This window comes from Manacus candei, unplaced genomic scaffold, assembly GCF_025592945.1.
Source record: "Manacus candei isolate 608988 ecotype Guabito, Panama unplaced genomic scaffold, ASM2559294v1 h1tg000027l, whole genome shotgun sequence".
NCBI lineage: Eukaryota > Metazoa > Chordata > Aves > Passeriformes > Pipridae > Manacus > Manacus candei.
In genome coordinates, this window is record NW_026138075.1 from 9651518 (window position 1) to 9670813 (window position 19296).

Sequence of the window (19296 nt, forward strand, 5' to 3'; positions counted from 1 at the left end):
GAGGAGATTTGGGGAAAGCAAAAATTTGAGAAACCAAAGGAACTCAGTAAAATATGATAGACTTGAACTTGGGGCTTCTTTGAGAAGACCAGAACGGTTTTTGTATGTCTGTGAGCCTAGATGCACATAGATAGTTATGTATGAGTATAAAGCAGGAGTGCCCAAGCTGTTAGTTAGAAAAGGAGGTAGGGCAATCTAACAGAACATGGTAATTCAATGATGAAGGAGCTTTTTAAATGACCAGTGCCGATAGAAGCATCATTTGGCTCTTTGACTCTGATCCTGCAGTTACAAATCTACCATCAGCTAGATACTTATTTTTCTCAGCTATGACTTCTTAACAAGTAAGGCAGCAGTGTCATGAATACACGAGGACTTTAGGTTAAATGTTAAAGGTTTTCTTTAAATTCTTTATATAAGAAGTTATGAATAGTTGTTCTAAGTAGCAACAATAATACAATAATAGTGGAATGTGAATATATAGATATTCACTTGTACTTATAGTTAGAATCTGATGATGTGTGTATATATATATGTATATATAAAGGGGAATTGCAATGGGAAAAGAAAGGCGAATATAAGATAGAAAGCACAGAACAGAAAAGATGGAAAATGTCCAGTCACTTAGGTTTTTTTAATTCTAGAGTAATCCTATGTATGTACAAATACTGGAAATTTTATAGAAAATCTCCTTAAAATTTGGCCATGTACTATCAGTAGCTTCAGATCACTGAAGATCTATAAATTTATGCTTAGAACATAATGTTTAACAATGCTTTGGCAGCTCCTGGTTATTTAAAACCTCTTGATTTTAATTTCACATGAAGTACATTACATTAGAAATATCTGGACCACTGTTGTTTACCAGCTTTATGCTACAAGACAGATTTTAAAAATACCATATAGTTTACTTTTATTCTTATATTTCTTTTGAAATACCGACTCAAAGAATTGCAAAATAATTGAGGTTGTAAGGGACATATGGAGATCCAAACAACTCCTGTTCAAGCAGGACCCTTACAGCCAGTTGCTCACCATCATGTCCAGATAGCTTTTGAGTATCTCAAAGGATGGAGATTCCATAGTCTCTCAGGACAACCTCTTACAATGCTTGGTCACCCTCACAGTAAAAAAACTGTTTCCTGATGTTCAGAGGCAATCTCCTGTGTTTGTGTCTGTGCCTGTGGCCACTGGCGCTGTCACTGGGCACCACTGAGAACACTCTGGTTCTGTCTTCTTTGCACTCTCCTTTCAGATATTTATATACATTAATGATATACCACCCTGAGCCTTATCTTGTCTTGAATAATAGTCCCAGTGCTCTCAGCCTGTCCTCATGGGAGAGATGCTTCATTGCCTTTTGTCATCTTCATGGCCCTTTGTTAGACACCCTCCAGTATGCTCACATCTGTCTTGTACTGAGTAGCCCAGAACTTTACACACCACTCCAGGTGTGGCCTCACCAGCATTGAGCAGACAGGAAGAATCATTTCCCTTGACCTGCTGGCAATGTTTTGCCTGATGCAGCCCAGATACCATGAGCCTTCTTTGCAGCAAGGGCACATTACTGGCTCACGTTCAACATTGTGTACTCCTGGACCCTCAGGTCCTTTTATGCAAAGCTTTTGAATTTCAGTAAAGCTTTTCATACTGTCTCTCACAGGATCCTTCTGGACAAACTGTCCAGCACACAGCTGGATAAACACATCATGTAGTAGGTGAGCAATTGGCTCACGAGTCAAGCACAGAGGGTTACAGTGACTGGGGTAACATCAGACTGGTGACCTGTTACTAGTGGCGTTCCACAGGACTCCATCTCAGGCCCTGAGCTCTTCAACATCTTCATAAATGACTTGGATGCAGGACTGGAGGGGATACCAAGCAAGTTTGCAGATGACACAAAACTCGGTGGAGCTGTTCACTCCCTCAAAGGCGCAGAGGCCCTGCGGAGAGACCTCAACAAATGAGAGGACTGGGCAATCACCAACCATATGAAGTTCAACAAGGGAAAGTGGCTGATTCTGCGCCTGGGATGGGGCAACTCTGGATGTACAGACAGACTCGGGAATGAGATACGGAAAAGCAGTGCCAAGGAAAGTGACCTGGGAGTTCCTGGTCAGTGGCCAGTTGAGTATGAGTCAGCAGTGCCCTGGCAGCCAGGAGGGCCAACTGTGTCCTGGGGGGCATCAGGCAAAGCATCACCAGTGAGGCGAGGGAGGGGATTGTCCCACTCTGCTCTGCACTGGTGAGGCCTCACCTTGAATATTATGGCAGGTTTGGGCACCACAATATAAGAAAGATATTAAGCTGTTAGAGAGTGTCCAATGAAGAGCAACGAAGATGGTGAAGAGCCTTGAAGGGAAGCCGTCTGAGGAGCGTCTGAAGTAATTTGGTGTGTTCACCTGGAGAAGAGGAGACTGAGGGGACACCTCAATTGCAGTCTACAACTTCCTTGTGAGGTGAAAAAGAGGAGAGATCTCTTCTCTGTGGTGACCAGTGACAGGACCTGAGGGAATGGCCTCATTCCCTCAGGGGAATGAGTTGTGTCAGGGGAGGTGTAGGTTAGATCTTAGGAAGAGGTTCTTCATCCAGAGGGTGGTTGGATGGTAGAATAAGCTCTCTAGGGCAGTGGTCACAGCACCAAGTCTGCCAGAGTTCAAGAAGCATTTGGATGATATTCCCAGGCATATGGTGTGGCTCTTGGGTATGGTTCTTTGCAGGGCTAAAAGTTGGACTCGATGATCCTTGACGGTCTTTCAAACTCAGCATATTGTGTGATTCTCTACAGCTGGGAGGCCTCCAGCATATACTGATGCCTGGATTTGCTCCTTCCCAGGTGCGTGAGTTTGCACATACCTCTGGATGGCACCATGACCCTCTGCCAGCCAGTTTGATGTCAGCTGCAAACTTGCTGAGGGTACACTCTGGCCTATCATGCAGATCATTAATGAAGGTGTTAAACAGGATTGGACCTAGTGCTGATCCCTGAGATAGATCGCTAATTATTAGCCGCAATCTGGAGTTTGTGCCACAGATCACCATGTTTGGTGGCCTAGCTATTCAGCCAGTTTTCGACTCACCTCACTGACTGTTTATCCAGCCCACATATCAAGAGCTTGTCTACAGCTTGTTTTATAACAGGATCTTATGGGAGACAGTGTCAAAGTCTTTACTAAAGTCCAGGTAGACAATATCCACTACTCTCTCCTCATCTACCAGGCCAATTATTTCTTCATAAATGTTTATCAAGTTGGTCAAGCATGACATCTCTTTACTGAAGCCACGCTGAGTACTCCTGATGATTTTTTTTGTCCATAATGTTCCTGGAAATTCCTCCATCACCTTCTCAGGGATTGAGGTGAGGTTGACAAGACTCTGATTCTCTGAGTCTTCCTCCTTCCACTTCTTGAAGATAGGAGTGATATTTGCTTTTTCCAGCCTTTGGGATATTACCCCAGTTGCCATGATTGATCAAAAATAATTAAGAATGGCCTTGCAATGACATCTGCCAGCTCCCTTGGCACTTGTGGGCATCCCGTAAGGGCCCAAGACATTCATATGTCTTGTTTGCTTAACTTATCAGGTTTCCTCAGACCTGATCCTCTTTCACCAAGGGTACATCTTCCTTTCTCCAACCTTGTCTCCTGGTCTCTGGGGCCTGGGATTCCTGAAGGCTGCTCTTGCTAGTAAATACTGAGTCAAAGAAGACATTCAGTACCTCAGCCTTTTCCATGTCTGTGTAACCAGGTCCCCCATCTCACTGAGCAATGGGCTCACATTTTCCCTAGTCTTCCGTTTGTCACCTGTGTACTTATAGAAGCCCTTCTTGTCTTTGACATCCTTGGCCAAATTTAGTTCCATTTGAGCTTTAGCTTCCCTGACTTTGTCCATGCTCAGATACTATTTGTGTGTCCCTCCCAGCTTATCCGTCCTTACTTCCAGCCTCCGTATGCTTCATTTGAGTTTGGCTAGGATCGTTAGGCAGGCCTCCTGGCATTTTTTTTTAACTCTTTTGAGCTTGGCAGAGCTCCTTAAATATTAACCAGCTTTATTGTGTCCCATTACGTAGGGCCTAATCCCACGGGACTCCTCCAAGCAGAGGCCAGAGTCTGCTCTTCTGAAGGCCAGGGTTGGGAGCTTGCTTTTTACTCTCCTTCCTGCCCTCAGGATCTGGAACTCCACTACCTCATGGTCACTGTAGCAGAGGCTGCCTTTGCCTTTCACCTCCCCAACAAGCCCATCTCCATTTGTGCCTGTATCACTTGGAAGAAGAAGTTATCATCAGTGCACTTCAGGAACCTGGATTGCTTGCAAAAACTGGTGAAAGTGATACCTACCCCTGATTCTGGTTTGTCCTTGTCAAAACTGGGGCAATATTTCCATTACTCCAAGGTTTATGAGCAAGCTTTGTACCAGCCCTTCTTAAGCAGCTTCACTGGTTCCTGTTGCCATTATTTTGCTTATAATAACTGTACTGATTAACTATCTTTTTATTCTTATGATATTGGCATTTCCAAATAGTAAAAACTGTAGAAATACATTAGTGTTCAATTCATATAATTTATTGAACAAAGAATAGAAATAAATTTCTGTACAGCTGATCTAATGTTATCTGTTCTCCCTAAGAATAGGTGACTGCACAATCAGTATAAAAATGAATTAATGACAAAAGAAACCATATTTTACACATTATGTGTGTGTTTGTATAAAATACGATTACAATAGGATGTAGATTTCATCATGTTATACAAAAGGAACTATGTATTACTTGAATTTGACTTTATCATATCATTAGTGTTGCCCTACATCTTGTTGAGGGTTTTTTTATGCTTCATATTGATATACCAGAAGGTGTTGTAGGCTGCTGACTTTTCTACAGAATTAATCCTAACTTTGATCTCTTTTACCATACTGTGCAGGAGTTCTGAAGAGAGCTAGTGGGGAGCTTTTAATAGGAGAAACTAGAGCAAATGAAACCAGCGTGCTTCCTGAACAGTTACTTCAGGTAGAAGAGGTGAGTATGAAAAGAGTCTTACACTTTTTATGGGATTTTCTTTTGTGTGTCTCCAGTGAAGTCTGTCATCGTGTTCATTATAAACACATATTGCCATAGTTTCATTACTTTAGCTACTTTGATTTATTTTAGGTGCAAAGTCTCAGTTAAGATGGAATAAAATCTTCTGGCATTCATGAAGAAGTGGTTGGTATTTAATAACAGAATTTAACATAAGATACCTCAAAACAAAAAATTGCTAAAATATCATAACTTTCTTAGTATTATATATATATTATCAAATACAGCAGAATCTTAAAAAAATCTATGAAATTCTTACAATTTGATAATAATGATTCTTCCTATAGGGATAGGTACTCACACAATGTGTAGTTTCTTTCATGCCAACAAACTATTGTGTAGTAAGCACTATGTTTTGTAGAATGTATGTACAAGATAAGGTTTTTGTCTGGCTCCAATTTACTACTAAACACATTTATGTTGTTGATTTTATGGGACCTAAATGCTCTAACAAGTCTGATACTTTGTGATAGTGGAATTTAATTTTTTAATGGTTCAATTTTAATGGTGGAAAACTTTTTAAATGTGCTTTGAATCAGTTTGTGAGACTAATGTTCTTACAGATTACAAAGAAGAATATTTTGAGTAGATTGATCCCTGTCAGAGACCGGATTCATATCTCACCGGCTTGTTTGATTGATGGGTCAAATAAACCATGCTGTCTGTGTGTGTGGAGGTGGGGGGAGGGCTAAGCCTAGGCCTGCAGCCAACACGGCTGTGCCCATGCAGAGCACACGGCAGGGAAGGCCATGTGGCTGGGCTGTCAATCACACCACACCCCCTGGAGCGGTGTGGCACCCCTCACTTTGGTTAGGGGGACAGTGAGTGGCAGTGAGCCAAAGGTCCTGCCTAGAAGGGGTGGCCACAACAGCCAGAGTCTATAAACAGACACACACATGGTTTCCATCTTACCTTGGCCTCTGCCCTGCTGATCTGTCAACATGTGACCTCCAGAGTTGTAAATATGTCCCTCTCTTCTCTTATTCTTTCTTCTCTTAATATCTCTTCCTTTCCTCTTGTGGGCAACTTAAACACCTTTTTTCTCTGTTTCACCTAATTTGTGGGTATTTCATTTAAGTTGTATGGACCTTGTGTTTGCTGAGTGTAACACAGGTTCCCTTACTACAGCAATGCTTGCTAGTCTCAGTAATCTGTTGTAATGCTTTTGGGAAGTTGCATGTTATTTCTGTAAAACCCTTTTTGCCAAAATACCTATTTTCTCACCAAATTAAAAAAATCTCTTAGACAAAAGTGTGTAGTTTTTCTCTGGACATGAACTCAAGGTATCAAAGAATAAAAGACTTTGCAAGGCTTTGTGGGCGAAATCTCTTTAAGTCTAAAATTGAAGTGTACAGCCTGTAAAAGCATGGAGCTTCTGGACCAGCGTGCAACAATTTCAGCCCCCTCCCCGCTCTTCCCCACCCAGAAAGGGGGAGTTCAAAACTGCGTGTCCATGGGGGCTGTCTCTGTGCTGACTGGAGTTGAATGCTTGGAGTGGAGAAAGGGAAAGGAAGCATACAACTTTTCAATTGAAGTAAGGTGGAAGGCTTTCACTTTGTAGCCCTTCATTGTCTTTCGATTTAGTATTATAGCTGCAGCTTACTGGGAATCCTTCTTTTCTCCCATTATGCCCTCATGGTGGAGATCCAGTATTTACTGAACATCATCTTGTGTAATTAAAATATGTCTCTTACAGTGGTGCAATTCCCAGTTGGCCACTTCTGGTAAGGTTGAAGTCTGATGTATGTCATAAGAGCAATGCAAAGTCAGATAAGTTGAAAAGTGATGATGTCTTACTATATCTACCTCTCTTTAATGTTACACTTCAGATGACTTCAGAAGTCTGTGTAAAGAAGGCGGGGAACTGATGTAAACCGTAGTAAAAGTCAGCATTGGCTAAAAACTATAAATCTCAATTTAATAATTTTGCTCTTTGCTAAATCCAGCTCTAGAAAAGAGAAATACAGTGTGGCTGTGTTAAAACCAGCTTCTCCGAAGAGGTTTCCATTAAGATTCATAGTTAGTAACTTCCATTTGCTATCTTGTGGTGAAAATTGTTACAAGGTATATACTGCTAGATTACTTTTTATATTATTGAAAATGGTTGTAAATTCTTTTGACTTTGTTAAATAGATTCTGTTAAAGGTTACAAATCAAGTAAAGATGAAGCGTATATTTTAAAAGCTGTCTTGTTTAAACAGGATTATTTTTTCTTTAAAATTTAATGACAAATTTAATATTGTTATGCGTGTTCATTTTTCTTGAGTGTAAATACTGCTTTTAATACAATTTCAGGGCCAGCAGACTATATTTTAAGTTCTTGGTGTCCTCTGATTTAATTATGGATGTGCATTTAATTTTCAGACAATAACACTCAATAATGACTTTGGATTGATTTAGTATTAATATGTATTTCAGCCTATTTTACTGAATTTTGGCTGGAGAAATGCATTTAAAGACCTGTCTTCTTCTGTGGCTCACTGTATAACAATAGCAATCGAGGATTTTTCATCTAAAATTCTTCAACATGAGCAGAAAGAAGAGTTTTCAGCTGCAGGCTGTGCAATGAGTCTTGTAAACAACCAGCAAATGAGGGAGTCCTGCAGAGCAGTCCAAGAGGAGGAGCAACCAAAACGAATTGCTAAGGCAGGTATCAAAAGATCTGAAGTTTGAGGGGAGACAGAATGCCAAGGCTGTTTGCCATCTACACTTTGAAGTACTTACAGTAGTATTAATATTCTATATCTGATATAAATGGAATTAAAAAGAAAGTGAGAGGCATTACAATGTGAAGCTGAACAGAGCTTTATACAATAGCCCGTAGTGTTTACTTGAAAGAATTGACTTTTGAACTTCACTGGCATTATTTCTTTCAGCCAAAAAGTTCTAAAACTTTCTGATTTATTCTAACATTCATTCTAACATTCTGCTCTGTTACCAAATGTTTCAATGGGAAAATGCTGAAAGCTTTGAAATGTGGCTATAAAGGGATTTCTTGTATTCATATCATTAGACATGCCATTCAATTAATCATAACCTGTATTATGGCCAATTTAGAGTTCTTTGATTTGGCTGAAAGGTCACTTATTAATTAAATTGTTTTCTGAGGGAATGTGTGTTTGAAAGTCTTTTTTAAGTAAGCTTTACAACTATTCTAGCAGATTTGGAATGCTGTTAATAAATGTTTGCTTAAAATAAGACAAAAGCTTTTGGGAGATAATTTTAGGGAGTCCAATGTATGAATTTATTAGGAGATTACAAGTTTGTATCCAAATTCAGTGTTAAGAAATTTGTTTGTATATTTTTCAAAATAAATTAGTTTAGAAAATTATCTTTGTTTACAAGGAATTAATTTTGCTTTGAATGTACATTTAGTGAAATTAAAACCAAAATGAAGGCATTACTAGCACAAGATGGTTTTAATTCTTTCCCCCAATATACACTGTGCAACTTTAAAGCAAGAAGAAATAAAAGAATAATTCATTTACTGTAGATAAATGTTTCTCTCCTGCTTAATATGATGCCTTAAGACTCTTAGTTTCTTATTTTTCTAATCTTGTAAGCTTTATAAATTTTATAAGTAGAAGTAGATTTTAGAAACAGCAGCCCTTACTCCTCACCCTTTAGCACCCTTTAGTTTACACATTCCTCAGCCCTCTTACCCTATTCCATGCTCCCCATATCAATTCTACCCCCGAATTCAGTAGAAATGTTTAGTCTTTTGTCAAGGCAAGGCCTCTTCTGTTTAGAGAACACTCGTATCTTGACCTGAACAACAGAACACAGTCAAGAACTAGGTGACCGTGTACCCTTTGTGCTCTGAAGATGGTGAAGATGATGAAGAAGTGGTCCCAAAAGCCCCAGACCCAATTCCCAAGGGGTGGGCCAGGGGGTGGACCAGGGAAAAAGCAACGGGATGGACAAAACTTGGATTGGTTGGGCAGTATTATAAAATGTAACATCTCAGGCACGGCCTGCGCGCGCGTCTTGTAACATCTATGCCTAGGCATAAATTAAACCCTTTCCTTATCTCACCCTCAATTAACTGCTTCAGAGTTTTTTTTTTCTTTAGCAGCATTTTAGGCATCAAATAGATTGAAATATTTGTAAAGCTCATTCAATATATTTATGTTTTGTGCCAATTTTATTTTTCAAGAATCTGACCCTAATGTATATAAATTAAACAGTGCTGTCAGAATACAAATAATTTGATGCCCTGTTTATTTTCTCAGTTTTGTTCTGACATCATGGAAGAACTGGACACGTTGCTTCCATTGGCCCTGGCATGCAGAGATGATTCTCTTCAGGAAATTAGAGCAAACTTCGTAGAGGCCTGCAGCAAAGTGGCAACAGCTGTGCTGGCAAGACTCGAGGAGAAGAGCAAAGACATTCCCTCCAAGGCTCCCCTGCAAGACTTATGTGCTGCCCTTTCCACAGCAATATATGTCTTTCAGCATTTTACAATGTACAGCAATTTAATGAGAGAAACAAGCAAAAAGTAGGTCCTTTTTATTTATAATGCTTAATTCAAACACATGTGACTTCATTCCATTTTGGTGATACAGTATGGTGGTAGTTTTCCAAATTGCATTATATTTTTAGCACACTCAGTGTGTGTGCTATTTATGGAAAGACCTGAATCAAAATTATTGATAGTCTAAAGCTGCCTTTACAAAACAAATTAATTATATTCAAGATCTACATTCTATTTGCAGATCAATATTTTTTATTTATTAAGCTTGAGAAAATAGAATTGTCCAGTGAACTGAATGTACTCTGCTCTCATATAAATAAAGGGCTAAGGCCTTTTCTCACCTCTGTAATAGCTGAATTTTCATAAAATCTAATTTAGCCCATAGCAAATCTTAGAGGACAACATACAAATACATTTCTGTGCTTTTTCCTTACACCACCTGTATTCAGGCATGTAAACAAATACATCCAGTGTAGTTTTAGAATTTTTTTTTTCTTGCATGCAGAATAAAAATTAGGGGAGATATGAAGCAGGAGTGTAAAGTCAAAGACAGTGTTTGACCTGGGGGGCAGTATAATTTCATTTGCTGTGCTTTTAGAGATTTTGACTTAAGATATTAGGAATTTCTTTATTGGTCCATATGTTTCCGGCCATATGTAATTGAAAAGTAGAAGCTGTACCTTTTGGGAGGGATGCTGAATTAGCACGATTTTCAAGGAATGTATGATTTCTGAGTGGTTTTATGCACTGTTGAGCTACTTTCCGTCTGATGTTTTACTCTCTTCTGCATGAAGTATATCTTTGTGAATGGGAAGTCTGAGCCAAAATACTGCTCAGTAATTCTATTTAGGTGTATTATCAAAGAGTTTTAGTACATACCTACCAAAAGCAATCTCTGTACTCTGTGCTTATGTTTTCTTTATCACACTCAGTGCTGATGTAATAATTGCTGATGCAAGTATGCTGCAACACATAATCTTCAAATATGGGAATGACAAAAATACTTTAGTCTCAGCAAATAGGATGAAGTAATTTATTTCTCAGTGACTTAGGTAAACGTGAATTTATAGACAAGGAGACATATTTAAAGAATTTTTGAAACAAAGAATTTCAAAAGTGAGTACTAGGTTCAGACTTCAGAATCGAGGGGAAATGAATGATTGATATCTACTAATCAAGACTATTTGCAGTACTGGGGATTGTTACCTCCTACTGCACAGCCTTTCAATCACTGTCTCTTTCATCATTCTCTCTGAACAGCCCCCTGTTCCTAGTGCTTGTCCAACAATACCAGGAATTCATCAGTGTTCTCCAGTTTCAAGTTACGAACTACTGCATCAGAGTTTGTGCTACAAGCATATTACAGGATGCTGAGAGCCACCACTGGGATGACTACAAAGCTTTTTATGAGGTGTGAGGTTAAGTTTACTGTGCCTCCCTTTTACAAAATGTGTTTACTGGTTGCCAACTCTCTGACTAATTAGAAGCATAAGATCAGCATTCTTTTTACATAACAGTTGTTGGGATTTACTCTTTTGAAATATCTATTATTGCAGGCAAATGTCTCTCTAGAAATGACATAGAAAAACATAATCATTTAAAAGTGAGATAAATGGTTACCATGAAGTGTTTGTGTCATTTGCTTTGTAAAATATTGTGTGTTAAGACATTTATATAGAACTCAGTAAAGAAGACGTCATCATCTTAATATCTAAGAACTTTACAGTTGTAAAGTTGTAAGAAAATGTAACATTGAAAATCTTCTGGGAAATTTTTCATCTCATTATTTAGTTTTTACTTTCAAGTGGTTCCCCTTTTATTTTTTGGGAATGAAAGATGTAACAAAGAAAGATGGTCAAGATAGTTACCTTAAACATTCAGCAGTAGATTTCTGAGGTAAACAGTGCCATTTCACCTGCATTTTGAAGTCACAGGTCTGATGTATAGCTGTAATCCTAATGATTCTATGAAAAAAAAAGATAATTACTTTTGTTTATTGGGTTTTTTCCTTAATTGCTGTTAAATGCAAACACAGATTGACACTGTTTGAAATTATTTTCACTTGATTGCAGGATGAAGTATTATATGTTTTTTATCAATAATATCTGAGGTCTCCTAGAGACAAAGTCCTGTCCTTCCTTTTATCACTTTTTGTGTAAGACAATTAGTGTGGGTTTTTTACGCATTTTCTAGAATTCTTACATGAAAGAAAATTCTCTGTGATACATGTATTCTACAGATGTAGTATAAAAAACAGCTAAGCAGTGACAAAAATGTGTACTGGACAGGGCATGCAGACCTTAATACAAGTGATCTATCAAAATGTCCATCCCTCAAAGTAAAGTAAATAAACATTTTACTTTTGTTTGAATATTGGCCCAGATGATGAAGTAAGAAATGTCATGGCTTTTGGCAACTGATAAATCATGATACAGTCTTGATTGTCCATAGTCCATATGGTGCTGTGTGCTGTTTGTTAGTGACCCAGTAGCTTCACCATGGAGGAAACCTAATTGTGAGAAATAGTTGTCCAAAGACAAAAAAATATGGAGTAGCTAAACAGTTTTATCACTGCTGACCAGAACTGATGTGTGTAGGAAGGGATGAGGAAAGTCAATGTCTCAGCTCTTTAAGGTTTGCAGGACTTGAGGTGGGAAGTATGTAATTTTACGTCATCACTCTGCTCTTTTTACTGGGTCATGGGAGATGGCCCAAAGGTGGACCATGATCTGCGTGGAGCGCCTTCATGAGGCACAATGCTGAGCAGTTGTTACTTCCATTGGCCTCTTGTCGGCATCCCAAATGAAAGAGATTGGATTAAGACCTATTGCCTGTTACAGAGGCAACATCCTACTGAAACTCTAGCAGTTAGTGTAGCAGACATCTGCTGTAGCTGTGGAAACTTCTGTTTTATAATAGTCAAAAAATAAAGAATTGTCTGTTCAGAGATAATATTGAGTGGCTTATACAATAAAGCACACCTGGTTGTTGCCTGATATATAAGCTAAATAAAAGCTCACATCTGTTTGTATTATATGGAGCCTGCAAAAATAGCAGATATTTATCAGTTCAATTGTCTAGAAATGGCAGCAAGCAGAAAAATAGGTCAGAAAAGGGGAATGCATCTCATTTAAATCTTTAGTGACACTGTTGCTTCTGCAATGGAGGTACAATGCTAAGAAAGGGGGGAAAGGGTATTACTTAAATTAGCGCAGAGAAAGTGAAAACAATTTGTGTTTATTGTTACAGTTAAAAAGTAAAACTCACCAACATTCAGTTACTTAAAAAAGTAAATGTCCTGTGTCAAAAAGTCAATTTAGCTATATATATTTGGGTTTCAAGTCTGCATGGGTTTGGAAAATTTTTAAATTTGTTTTTGAAGTTAAAGATAGGACCAAAATAATTTTGCTTCCATCTGGCATTCAAACTAATTACGTTTTAACTGTAAAGTTTATTCTGTAACAGTTGAAATATTTTTGCAAAGAAGTGGAAATCTCAGTAAAATGTAAGGTAAGGTTAGGGACTTATTTCTGCATAGGTTCTACTTAAATGTACCTCAAGAGTAATCATGATAATGCATCTAAAAGCCCAGGCATCTAGAAATGTATTAACATTGAAGTTATGCAAACTTATGAACTTATGAGTTGTGTCATGAAGTAAACTTGTACTTTCTTATTATATTTCCATGTGTCATGCAATAAGATTGTAATTGTATTTCATATAAGAAAAATAGGAAATTATTTTAATATATCCATTATTTTATTACATAAACTTCTGGTCAGCGTAAGACAATCCTGTTTTATCGGTATGAAAACACTTGTCAAGTGCTTGGTTATTCAAAATTCTAGTGGGTTTTTTGTTTGTTTTCCTATTGAAATACAGTGTTTATGGTTGTATGTAGAAGGAAAATTAGTCATATGATTTTCTTTTGAAACTCATCTGTAGATATTTTTTCTCTTCTGCATTAGTGAAACCTGAAAATTGGATGCCCTAATGATTTAGATGTTGGGGTTTTTTTCCCTAAATTAAATTTCAGAGATGCCTATATCACTCATAATCTTAAGGACCAGAGTGGTGGTCATAAATTTGGTACTTTCGTTCTTTGTCACTTTTTAATATAAAATGCACTTCAAATATTATGGCAGAGAAAGACCAAATAATGACAATTTCCAAATATCTGCTAATGCCCTGTATTTAAAAAGAAACCAGATTATTTTAGATTTTTATTGTTAAAGAATGCCTATTAAACTCTGTGTTTTGAAAATTGTGGAGTTATTTTATATTTCTGATAATGCTAAAATATCAAAAAATTCTTAAAATATTTCTCTGTTCCTTTGGAATATGGGAAGTGGAGATTGCAGTCTCTGTTCTCGTACGGCTTCATCATGCTATTTTCTGACTAGGTATCAGTTGAAATATTTAAATGTAAGTTATACTATCTACTTCTTAGAGATTTTGTGGATTAACTGCTGTGATTTTGACTCCTCTGTATTTATTTCTGTATCTTAATGGGGTAGTTCTGTATAGACAATGAAATATTAGTGCCAATGCTGATTCCTTCCCAGAAAATGTTTGATTTCAATGAATTACCATTATAAGATAAAAAATACCTTACTAAAAAATTCTGGACATCTGTTATTATCAGTTTAATAGTTCAGTTTTTCTTTTTTTCTGCTCTTATTTCATATCTATTATACATAAAGTTTTATAATCATGGTTATGCATAGCATTTATTAATCTGGATAAATACATATGCTTAAGTAATTTAAATAATTATTTTCTTTGCAGACAAGCTGTTACATTAAATTTGTCTGACTTTTGTAGTGAGTAGAGAATACTGTATATGTTTTAAAACTAAACTTACAACACTATGGGTCTTGAGAATAGGTTAACTGAGGATATAAGAGGTCAAATGATGTGGTTTGATTATGTGGCAGACCTGTAATTTTGTGACTGAAATGCAGCGTGTGTTGCCTTTCTAATAAAGATGTCTCACATCTTGTCAAGGACCATTTGTTGGTCATCATATTCCTGAAGCTCTTCAGCTATTTCCCTTCAGATGGATTTAATTATACTTACAGGAATTAAACTGACATTTTCAAAGGTGTGGTTTTATTATGCAATGTGTTGTGATTTTGCTAGGGGGAAAGATGCTCATTCTCTGTCCAGATGTGGCATTACTTCTGCTGTGCTATTCGTCATGATCTATGGACTATTCTACCTCCAAAGACAGCCCAGGAGATTCTTACAGATATACTAGAGCAATCTTTGGATATTCTGGCCTCCAGATATTGTCAGGTGCATCCCAGTTACAAGAGAACACCTCAAATCAGGTAATGGTTGTATATTTAATGCACAGATGTAATGGTTAAAATAAATAAATGTTAGTTTTCTGTTATGCACTGCTTTGATTCAGATTTAAATGTTAATGAACACAGCAGAGGGGATAGACCAGATTTGTACATTTTGATATTCATTTTAATTCAATATATTCTGTATATTTAGGTATATAGGTAGTCATACCATGAGCTGGGCAGAATCAAAGACCTCTTTCAACTGTTGGTGAAATGGTTCCATAAGCTGCTTGACTGGTTTGAAAGCCTCACAGTGAAAATGCATTGAGAAATGGTGATGCAACCAAAAATGTGAGCAGAATTGGCAACATCAGTATTAGAAATCCAGCTGTTGATTCATCGAGAAAACTTCATGTGTTCCAATAGAATTTGTATTTTTATAGGGCTTTTCAAGTAAAAGAGTTAGTAGGTCACATCAAAAGATTTGCCAGAATGACACCAGTGGTGCAGAGGGAGAGAGGATAAAGAGGCTATTCCTTCTTCTGTCATTTTTGGAAATAAGAAGCTGAAGTTCTTCTGATTGGGATTCTTATGTTTTGCCAGAAAGGAGGGTCTTTTTGACAGAATGCAGTTTCGTTCAAACTTCTTCCAGTTTTTTTCCTGTGGTTCATTTTTTTCTTCCCTCTCTGGGAAGCAGGCCTTGTTGTCAAGTTTTGGAGACTTGGCGGGAAGCCAGCTCAAAACTTGCACAATGTCATTTGGAAAAGGATATTTCCAAGGTTTTTAACTTCTTTTTTTTGAGTAGTCTCAGTAATGACTTTTCTGTGGAAGTGTTGAATTCTTACAGAGTAGTGGATTCAGACTTCCTACATCGCTGAAGAGGAAATTTCAAATCCATGCTGTGATTTATACTTGTCAGAGGAAACGTCTATTTAATTGAAATTTACTACTATCCAGATGTCCAAAGTAATCTTATTTTTGCTTTTTTTTTTTTGCCTAAAGAATTGATATTGCAGCAATTTTGATGTCCACTGAAGATATGCTCTGGTCAAGTTGTAGTTCTGTACAGGAGTTTCTGAATCCACATGAAGACAGAGATCTCAAGATCTATAAAATACATAGCCACTGCAATAATCTGATCTCTGTGCTGGCTATTTTAACTTCACCACTGAAGAATTTGTATGAGTAAGTATGAAATAAACATTCCATTTGAGATAAAATTGGTTCTTGACCTTACATGGATAGGTCTAAAGGGTGAATATTTGTGTTGAAATCAAATGAAATGCATACTGTTGTTGCATTTTTGTAATCTTTGACTATTTCTCAATTTTGTCTTGAACTTACCTTTATGATCTTACCTAAAGCCCAGTTATATCTGCTGGTATTTTATTAGCCTTGGATCAAACTCCTATGCTGTACAATTTTTGGCTGTTGATAACATAGACCATAGTGAATGGATTGATTTCCTCTGTAACACAAACAGTAGAATTTCATAATAATTACAGTGCCAGATTTGTAATTTGCTTTTCAGTTAGCATTTTTTTTTTGAAATTCAGTCTTGTCCATCTAAAAACATTTACTAATATGTACCAAAGACTTTGATAAGGTTTTCAAGGACTTAGTTATTCACCATTTAAAAAAAAAATCATCTTACTAGTTAAAATACATCTGCCTTCAGCTTCCAAGTACATTAGAATGTTCTGCTTTCATCCCATAACATTTTTTATAAGTACTGAAATGTAAAGATAATTTACTGGAATGATCATCTAGTTAGATAATCAGTATGCTTCAACAAATATTAATATATTTTAAAAGATAAAGAATATAGAATTGCCATATTTATGAAATCATGTCTTCACAAGTCACAGCTATAAACCAAAGGAAACATTACTTGCACTGAAATTGGGTCTGAGTCTTTCATTGCTAAAATTCTGCTGTAAATTTCATATATGAGACAATACAAAGTGAGATCACAAGTTAAAAAAACAAGGACAACAAAACTGCAAAGTAACAAAGACACATCCTATTCAACTCTCTTATTATTCCAAGTAGGAATATTTTAGGTACTACTTGGGTGGAGACCTCCTGAATTTAAGCTTCTTCAGCTAAAAATTTTTTGTCATGTGTGGGCTCTTTTTTAATATTTGTGAGCTCTAATGAACATGCAAAAGTAGATTGTAACTGGATGTTTGATCTTACACAATGCAGGCTTATGAAAAAATAGCAATTAAGAAGGTGACTGATTAGGTGTGGCTGTGGCAGTAGTAATGGAGGAGGACTGGACATTGTGGTAACTGTAACTGCTTCTACTGTCAATTTTTACATTTCATCTTTCTTTTATGAAAGACAGAATGATGGTACAAAATAAATATGTAGTATAATTTGTTTCTTTTAGCTATTCTAGTCTCCTCCACTAAGCAACGTTGTTTACACATTTATCTGTACCTGTAATGACAAAAATATGTGCTAACTTGAGCAGTCACTGAGTTTCAGAACAAAGTGCCAATGAAGAGGCAGCCTGTCTTGCATTTTATGTAAAATGCTACAGATAAATGACTTGGTCATATAGCTTTTATATTTAGGCATATGAATTTCACTGTTGTAATTTGCTGTAGCAGCTCATTTAATTTACTACAAAGTACTCCACAAATCACAACCAAAATCTGACAGCTTTGTTTAGAAAGAATAAAAAGAATTGTCATATTTTGTTATATAGTTACAAAAATAATATTAACACTGAAGAACATTGCTATATAGATGATGCATGTTTTCGTAAGTAAAAAAGGATTTTTTTGTGAACTTGTATTCACAATTTGTCTTTTCAAAATCTGTGAGGGTACATTATCAAAACAAGTTCCTTTATACTGTATATTTCATTACAGCCAGGATTTGTCAGGTAACCTAATCCAGTGTCCAAAATGCAAAGAAAAAAGAGGGTTAGCAAATTAGCTTCTTGAATGACTATATCCAACTGGAAACACTGAATCAAATTTGCAAACACCAAATTTTATGTGGAATACCTAGGTCCATTGTTTACTGAGGTGTGCACAGTTCATCAGATTAAGATAACAAATTTAGAAGTTATGTCTGTTTTTAAAGGAATACTTATCTTTCATCAATTCTGTTCAATTAAAGTTGTATGATCACAATTTATTGTTATTATGTTAGCTTGGCTTTATATATTTCAAAACTAAAATTATTCAAATTTCTTTACTATGTTGTTGAAATGGAACAAGATAGTAGTGGTGCTGAAAAATTAATAATATCCTTAACTTCAAATAAGGTGATTTAAGGTGATTCTAGCATATGCTTTCTCATTCCTAATTTTGTGATCAAGTATGTATTCAGCTATCACTTAAGAGTTTCTTTTCTGTATGGCAAAGTTACTTAGACCTGGTCCAAAATTCACCTATGAATCTTGGGGTTTTAGCGCTCATTTTTCTGTGCTTTATTTTCCTCCAGCCTTCTGTGGCCTTCCTGAAGCACCTTTAGTATAACAGATATGCTGGTTGGAAAGGACTGCTGGAGATATCTAGTCCAGCCTCCTGCTTAAAGCAGAATAATCACTAAGAGCAGACATGACTGTGTTACCTGCCCTGTGTCAGCCTCCAGGAACTGAAGTTTTACAGCCTCTCCATGAAGCATGTTCCACAGCTGCACTACTTTACTGCAAAGTATTGCCTAATATCTAGTGTAAACCTTCAAAGCTGTTGGCTATGACTTGCTGTATCACATCAGCCCCCACTGAGAAAAGTTTGTTGGTGTTGTCTTTGTAATTACTCTTTGGCTATTTGTAGACTGCCATTAGGTTAATTGACCCTGCTATTCAATTTGAAAAACTGAAAGTATTTCTCCTTAATATATAACTCGTGAAATTGCTTTTTAGTCCTGTGTATTCCTTATACAGAGTTAAATCCTTCAAACAGTACCAGGAAATACCGTCAAGATGCATTTTGTTGGCATCTCATTTCTTCACACCTATACTGAGGCTTACAGGATCAATTCTCACCTTGTTACACTCTACTGAAGAATAAAACTTCTTGCTGTGGTATTAAATGCTTTCACAGATGCTGTCTGCTGTTTTGAGACTATAGGCAGCTGCATTAAGATATCTTGAAGCAAAAACAAATTTCCTACTAGCTATTTTTGTTACTTCTGTCAGAAGAGTAGTTGAATTAAACAGTCTGGCACAGAGGTACATAGCCAACAGTCGACATTAAGAAATGCTGGCATGAGAATTACTATATTATCATTAGACACTTGATTTTTTTAGAAGTATTTGAAGTTATTCTAATATTTAAACAATCTCTGAAGCCTCAGATTATCTTCATCTCACTTTAAAAACTTCTGTAGAGATTTTGTTATAAGCCTCAGAATCCAAAAGTCTGTTGTGTGCTTCTTCTTAGGATACAGCTAATCCCAGAATTCTCTCAAATAGTTCCTAATCAATCAAT

The 19296-nt window shown here is 36.7% G+C and overlaps 1 protein-coding gene across 6 annotated transcripts in view; it reads left to right on the forward strand.

Annotated features, from left to right (window-relative positions):
• Positions 1–19296, forward strand: part of KIAA0825 (KIAA0825 ortholog) — a 245049-nt gene that overhangs the window by 80108 nt on the left and 145645 nt on the right. For 5 of the 6 annotated variants that reach the window (XM_051789274.1, XM_051789275.1, XM_051789278.1 and 2 more), the window contains exons 6-11: positions 4920–5014; positions 7493–7720; positions 9307–9572; positions 10809–10959; positions 14691–14881; positions 15845–16027. In XM_051789274.1, the coding sequence (XP_051645234.1) occupies positions 4920–5014; positions 7493–7720; positions 9307–9572; positions 10809–10959; positions 14691–14881; positions 15845–16027 (1114 nt within the window). Of the gene's footprint in view, positions 1–4919; positions 5015–7492; positions 7725–9306; positions 9573–10808; positions 10960–14690; positions 14882–15844; positions 16028–19296 lie in introns of those variants that run through there. The other variant, XM_051789280.1, reaches the window with a different exon arrangement.